At 34.6% G+C, this 7,760-nt stretch overlaps 1 protein-coding gene across 1 annotated transcript; it reads left to right on the top strand.

Moving 5' to 3' along the window:
* Positions 1-973: 973 nt before the first annotated feature.
* LOC136080183 (E3 SUMO-protein ligase ZBED1-like) lies at positions 974-5,527 on the top strand. The gene is made up of 3 exons (XM_065796796.1): positions 974-1,067; positions 3,719-4,068; positions 4,265-5,527. Exons 1-3 carry the CDS (start codon positions 974-976, stop codon positions 5,525-5,527), a joined length of 1,707 nt encoding a protein of 568 aa, XP_065652868.1.
* The last annotated feature ends 2,233 nt before the right edge of the window (positions 5,528-7,760 follow it).

Raw genomic sequence — 7,760 nt, 5'->3', positions numbered from 1 at the left:
CTGTGTCATCTGTTGGTTTTATACTATTTGAAATTAGAATTTTATGCTATTTAAAGTTAATTGAAAGTTATATACTTATCGGTATTTTCCCCCCGGTAAGCATGGCCTGTAGTAATTTATTAGTATAGTCTATATAGAGTGGAATACAAGGTAAGCGATATTTTAAATATGAATTTGCATTTGGCCTGCTATCTAAATAAAAAAAATAACCTACAAGCCAACCTACCTGTATCGTCAGCTGATTAATACCATGATTAATTGATACCCCTGCAAAATTTTCCTGCCATTTTTCATGCTGTTCATTCACTAGCGGCATTAAGAAAGCAAAGAAATTATTTTGCGAACAAATTAAACCTTTTTGTTTTTTTAAAAGACTACTTTGAGAAATTGATAAATTTTCTATCGTACCCATAATAATACGACCTAAACGCAAAGTTTGAATCACAGTGCAACCCGGTGTGTCCTCCTTTAATTGATCTAATATCAAGGATTGATTATTAGTATTTGAGTTAGAAAGGTAATGATTAAATTTTGATAGTGCTAATTGAGCATGTTGTTGTAAAAGATTATAAATCTCCGGTTCCAAATCTCTTGATTTATCCTGATTATAAATAGCAGTTGTAGCTCCTAAATAACAACAAAGGTGTACCACAACCATTTTGGGGATTTGAGCCATTTTTGCACTTAACAGGGTTTGTTCTAACTTTTCCAGAAAATTTCCACCGTTTTGCATTGTTTTATATTCAAGATCCGTTAACGAAAAAAAGTCTATAAAGTTTTCGTAATTAACGCTACTTAACATTGGCTTTGGGTACGGTATATTTTTTCTTTTTATCATAAATCATTCAGGAATTTTTATACATAGCATTAGCAATAGCCACCGGCGGTAGTTTCCAATATTTTCATGTATTGACAAAATCCTTTATGAGAATTGCGATATTCATTCAGTTCTTCTTTATCGACAGAATTGATAATGGTTTTAAATGTTTCATCTAACAGTGAAATCGTTATCGATATTTCATTACCTCCGCCGGATATAATATCCTTTACCATTTTATCGATAAAAGGTACTAACTTTATTTGTTCCGGTTATTTTACCACTTCTATTTATTCTAAACTTAAGCTGGTAATTTTAGATATTTTGCATAATTGTTGCTAAAGTTTTTGGTCTTATTGTATCATAATAATGTGTGATAATACAAAAAGATATTTATTACAACTGCTTAAATACTTGTCAGATTTTTGTTAAAAATTAGTATCCAGAATGATTTTATATTTCGCCCACTCTTGCCAAAACACCGATATTTGAAATAGTTATAGTTTTAGCGGATTCATTAATTATGGAGGTTAGCTTACCAAACCAGTCGCCAATCTAAAGTATAATAATGACATCAAGCTGCTGTATCCTTCAAGTAAACTGTCAAGTTTTTAACGTATCCTATCTTGCAACGGCTCCCCTTCAAGAAAATTCAATCCATCGTATGTTTCCAAGTTCCCATATTCGATTATTTTCCCCTCGAAGGTAACCTCATTATCCAGACCTTGACGAGCCATATCAAATTACGGTTCCGTTACTTGATTCTTATTGATAAAAATACGATCGGCTACAGATCCGTTATTGCCCACCATAAAACGTGCTTTTTTCAGCGACAGGATTTCTTTCAGTTGACCAAAAATATCAAATTTTTTTATTACTTCCCCAACATTAGCCTAAAATTATCTGTGGTCGTTCTTGCCACCGTTGTTAGTAGTTTTTTTCATGATGTACGCTGATTAATTATTTGATAAATAATTCCTTTGTTTTCAATTTGATTTTTGTATCGCTGCTCCATAGTTAGCTTCCACCCATTGCCGAACAAAAGATTTGGGGGCTTTTAACTCAATGGTTTTAGCACTTTTGTCAATAACGGGAGTTAATTTACTAAACCAGTTGTTATAAGTATGGATATCATACGTTTCTATTAGCTGATCGCAAATGTCTCCCATACTTTATCAGGTAATTTCAGAGGTTCAGCTAGTTTTTGCGGTGCTTGATGTTTGTTATTGTTTACCGGTATATTACCCCCTAAATCTGAAGTTTATGTTTTCTGTTTTAACAGCATGGTGAAGCTCATGCTGTAGGGCTTTAACCATATAGGCGATAAAACCGCTTCTATAGTCAAAGGTTGCCGTTATCTTAGGATCTTTAGACATTTTTAAAACTAGCTGAGCGATAAAATTATTTGAAAAAGGACGGCCTGATTTAGAGCGTAATTCATCACAAGTTGCGTGGTCAATTGGAGGTAATATGTCTACTATGGTTTTCGTCTTAGAATAAGCAAAAGGTTTATATATCTTTGCTTTTGCTTGAGTATTAGTAGATTTTTTTCTCTCGTTAGAAAGTCGCTTTTTGAACTTAACAGGTTTAACCGGTGCTGGAGAGGAATTTGCTACTTCTGGTTCTACGGTTGTAGTGATCTGATATTTAGTTCTTTAGTATCCAGCCGTGCTTGGATACCCTCCCCTAACTCCTTTCATTAATCCTTTTATTTTGCAGGGCTTTAGAGCCAAAAGTAATACCATATCGTCTCTTTATATAATCATGGTTAGTTTGAGCTATTAGCTTAGGAACTTGGGTGCTATAGACTCCCATAGGGTTATAAAAATAAGGAGGATCCTTCCACACATAAGCTATTAGCCTGTTGTATGATTTGGTGGTAGAGGTTTCTCTAAGTTGGAAGCTTCTATTTACAAGACCTAGATGTTTTAATTTAACTATTTTTTTCTAATAGTTTCCTTGCTGCGTAAGTGTATTTCAGCAAGTCTTGCATAATTTAAAATTATCCCGCCAGTTTTTAGCTTGTTGATATGATATAAATTGCCGTCTTTTTCATAGTCAATCTTTGGGTAATACCAAGACCTTAAATTATCAAAGTAGATGTTTATAGCTAAATAATCGGGTGATTCGTCTTTGTTAGTTATAAACGTATTTAGCTGCTCCTTGTTAATAAGGATAGGTAATGCAGGTTTTTTATCCTGATAATGATCAGTTTTTATTTCTAGTAAGGATTTGTTTTTGAGCATTTTGTTTCTGTTTGTGTGCTAAAATAGCCATTTTATTTATTGTTAAACTGTATTTTAATATTTTTTACTTAACCAACTACAAACGGCTTGACGAATAGATAATACATTACTATTCTAAGACCAATCGTTGTTTAGCTGTTAGTAGTTAAAAAAAAAAACGGTTGACTTATTACTAAATAAGTCTGACGTTATAAGAAGTTTTTAGAATCAGAACAAGTTTTTTATCTAAAAATTCTCACTAATCGTTGCACAAGCTCAGTTTATTTTTCTATGAAACCCTCCATAGTGTAACAAAATAATATAATCGTATTTATTAAAATACGTGGATTACGTATACGCTAGCTTGTTTTTTTTGTTTGGTCAAAAAAAAACACTAAAAAAACAGCTACATTACTTTGTAAATAAAGATAAAATACTAATATATTTTTATAAAATATGACTGATTTTCAAAATTTAGAAATGATTGATAAAGCTATTGACAACTATGCCTTGTTTAATAAGACTCATAAAAATGTCCAATACGATTTTTTACTCGAGAAAGCTGATGAACTAGATCAGCCTTAACAATCAATCAAATCTTTGATTTTAAAACATAATTTATGTTTTTAAAACATAAATTATGTTTTAAAAACATTTTAAAATACTAATTTTATAGAAAAAAAAAAGAGTGAAGTATCAAAAGTGTGGTCTTATGCAGACCGAATCGATAAGAACAGCGTGAAGTGCAAGCAATGTGAGGCGATTTTGACAGCGAAAGGTGGCAACACAATCACTATCCGACACCATCTTACTAGAACACATTATATAGATATTGATTGCATACGCAGTTTGGGCACACCAAACATTTTGTCTTTCTTTACAGCTTTGCGGCCAAAAATGACGAAAGAAGGAAAACTAATTTTGGATCAGAAAATTGCAGACTTCGTTGCTCGTGATGCACACCCAATAAGTTTAGTTGAAGGTGATGGATTTTTTAGCTTGTTGAAATATACAGATCCAGACTATGTTGTTAAAACTCGTTCGACTACCACAAAGCTGATAAAAAAAAGATAAAACAAGACGGTCAAGTCACTGAAACTGAAATTAGGGAAGGCACAGTTTGTCGCTTTTACAACGGACTAGTAATCAAAACATTGCATATATGTGTGTATCTGCGCATTGAGTTAACACGGAATGGGAGCTAGAATTTGCAATCTTGCAGACACAAGAATGTCCTGAACGGCACACTAGAGAAAACATCAGTATTTGTTTGCAGGATGCTGCTAACGAGTGGCAAATTCCTGTTCAGAAAATCGCTGCTACAGCTCATGGTAACAGCTCAAATATAAACCGAGCAATGGACTTTCTTAATGAATGGCCAGATCAGCGTTGTTTTGCTCACACGCTACAGTTAGCCGTTGGAGCTGGTCTGAAACTTCCAGCAATTGCGAATATGATTCGGGCTGCAAGGCAATTGGCTGCACACTTCAAGCGAAGTAATTTAGCAATGCAAGAATTGCGTAACAAACAAGCAGCACTGAGATCTAAGGATGATGAAAAAACATTCGAAGTCATCATAGACTGCTCTACTCGATGGAAACCCACATTGGACATGTTCGAACGATTAGTGAAGCTACGTTGGGTGATTGGAGCCGTGCTGTCTGACCAAAATTTTACAACAAAAAGACATGCGTCAATTCTACAAATGACGGAGGAAAACTGGTTGCTTGCGCAAGCCATTATACCCATTCTGAAACCATTAAAGCAGGTAACAGCTATGTCATCTGGTCAGAAATATCCTTTGTTGTCATTAGTTTATCCACTACTGTCTATTGTTCTAAAAAATGTTCGAGCAGCAAAACCAGACGAATGCACTGCTGCCAATAATTGCAAAAATGTCATTGCTACTGAAATAACAAAGCGATATTATCTGGAAGGATTCAGTGTACTACCTGGACCAAGAGCATCTGTATTAGATCCACGTTATAAGTTTTTAAAATTTTGTGAAGTCCCTATTCGAAATGAAACATACTCCGCCATTAGAGCTGAAATGGAAGCTATTGTTATGTCAGTATTAGAAGAAAATTTAGAAGTAGTAGCGGAAGAACCGATGCCAAAGCGAGCACGGGATCATTTAGAACCGGGCTTACCGAAGGAGAAAGTTTTTGATGAACTAGCATTGCTGTGCACAGCCAACGAAGAATTTGGACAAATAGATGAATTGGCGTCTTTCCTTTCGGAAACGCCATTGACTGTCAGCGGAAATATCTTAGAGTTTTGGCAAAATAACACCAAACGTTACCCAAAGCTTTCTATTTTGGCTCGCAAGTACATGTGCATACCTGCGACTTCGGTGCCAGCAAAATGTGCTTTTTCAAGTGCTGAAAATGTAGTCAATCGACGGCGTGCGTCATTGGCACCCGAAACAGTAGACATTTTAGTTTTTCTTTATCGTAATTGGGAGTTGTGTAACCTGAAAACTTAATGCAAAATAAATTTTAGATTTAAGTGAAATTTTAAATAAGTGACATCATTGATTGACACGTTTTATTGTTTTTTATTATTTATAAAGTACAATTTTTATAAAAAAAATATTGCTTTTTAACGAGTACCCGGGTACTCGCCCGATCGTTCAACGGATACCCGGGCAAGCATTTTTGCAATTTTTGATAGCCTTATTGATTATGATCATATCCAATTGATTATGATCATATCTCATGATTTTTGTCATATTTAGCCATTATGTTCCGATTAATTATAAGCCTTACTATGTTTTTACTATTGATAAGGCACTTTTAGTTAAATGTTATGATTGCCCAGACATGATCCGGGAATTAAATATCTATGAAAAGGTGAATCTTACTGCTGAAATCCAAATTCATGCAAGACGGAGTAATTCTAAAAAACGTGGAATGGAGGGCGGCAAATGATCAATAGAGAGCAATTTTTACTTGATTGTAAGCTTGGTATATGGGGTAGTGATATTGCCCTCCTCATGAACTTATCACCATACTCCACGCCTTTAGATGTCTACAGGGAAAAGACAAGTCCACTAATGGTTTATGAAGAGGAAACTGAGGATTTAAAACGTGGAAAAAGGGTTGAAAGATATTTCTTGTAGGAATACTGGTAGGAATTGTTGTAGGAATACACAAATATGGTTTACGTTATAGGAATACACAAATATGGTTATACCTGTGCTCTGTAATACTGCGGTAGGGATACCGCAGTATTACAGAGCACAGGTAGCATATTACGCAATGCTATCAAATGCTGATAGGGTAGACGTTCCCGTGTTGTTTAGTAATTGGCAATATGCATGTCTTACTTACTGACGGGATTATGAGTATGAATCTTGTATTAAGAAAGCTGTTATAGGTTCTGGAATAACCAAATTGTTACTGGTATACCGCCTGAGCCATCCACTTCATCAAAGCTGCAAGAAGCATATCCGAAAATAGAGGGTGCAAAGACAATTAAAGCAGATAATGAAATCAGAGAAAAGGTATGCTTATGGCAAAAAACCTCAATAAAACGCAAAGAGCTCGAGAAACAGGAGGAGAAACTAAAAATTGAAATTTAAAGATTTAAAGGTGATACCGGTACCCTTGATGTAGGTTGTTACAGAGTAGCCTTAAGAAAAAGAACGGCAAGCAGACTTGATATAAACAACTTAAGGCGACGATGCCTGAACTCTTCAGGGAATATTCAAACGATAACACTTATAGGATTTTAGAGATTATAGGAGGCTAAGCAATGAACACAGTTATAACAAATGATACTCTTATGGCATCAGGGCAACACAATATAGAACCTTTTCCTCAGAATGATATACCCTTAAGCTTGAATGCCAATATATTATTTGCTTTAGGTGAATTAACGGAATAGGAAAAAGTAGCGGTATCAGTACCTAAACCAAAAGACGGAATTTATGAGTTGTGTAATGCAAGAAAAGACAAATTACTACAGTTTATGAATAACAACACACTGCTTTTTGAAATGTTGGCTAGGTCTTTTGCATGGGAAATCAATACCAATGATAAATTAAGGATATGCAGTCAGTTATCGATCATCAATGTGTTTTATAAATGCTGCAAATTCGGACTTGATCCTGCTGCGTCACTCGGACAGACATGGCTTATTTCTTATAAGTCAACAATTGATCTGCAAATAAGCTATAGAGGATGGTTAAAACTGCTCTTTAACAATTCGTTAGTATCCCACGTTTTTTAACGTCTCTGCGGGATTTATGAGGATGACTTTTTTGAGTATGAACTTGGGATGGTTCATAATATTAAACATATTTCGTCTTAAGAGAAACAACATAAAGATAATCTTATTGCAACTTATAGGGTGGTAAAGCTAAAATTGGGCGAGGCGCAAGTTAAAGTGTGTTTCAGGGATGAGATTAACGAGAGCATGGAAAGTTCCTGTAGCTCACATAAACCTGATTCACCGTGGGTAAATCATTTTGAGGCTATGACACTTGTTATACTTATTAGAAAACTGGGAAAGAATCTAGGCTTGCCGCAAAGAGTCGAGGACTATGATGAAAATGTTAATTAAAGAAAAGGTTATTAGGATGTATAACAAAATAGAAATAGAACACAATTTTGAACAACTGGTTAAAAATGTGATGAGAGACACAACTTTAAGCTAACAGGATATAACAAATTGGTTAATTAATGAGGGATATTCAAGTTGTTTTTGTAATTCGT

The sequence above is a fragment of the Hydra vulgaris genome, chromosome 05, assembly GCF_038396675.1.
Source record: "Hydra vulgaris chromosome 05, alternate assembly HydraT2T_AEP".
NCBI lineage: Eukaryota > Metazoa > Cnidaria > Hydrozoa > Anthoathecata > Hydridae > Hydra > Hydra vulgaris.
Note: the sequence above shows the minus strand (reverse complement) of the source record. Positions and strands in the feature narration are given on the sequence as shown.

Excerpts from the sequence above, each read along its gene's own strand:
- LOC136080183 (XM_065796796.1), top strand. The coding sequence starts at position 974 with ATGGTTTTAAATGTTTCATCTAACAGTGAAATCGTTATCGATATTTCA. Across the intron at positions 1,068-3,718 it reads TACCATTTTATCGATAAAAG|AAAAAAAAAAGAGTGAAGTA; the intron begins GTACTAACTTTA and ends CTAATTTTATAG. Across the intron at positions 4,069-4,264 it reads AATATACAGATCCAGACTAT|ACACAAGAATGTCCTGAACG; the intron begins GTTGTTAAAACT and ends GCAATCTTGCAG.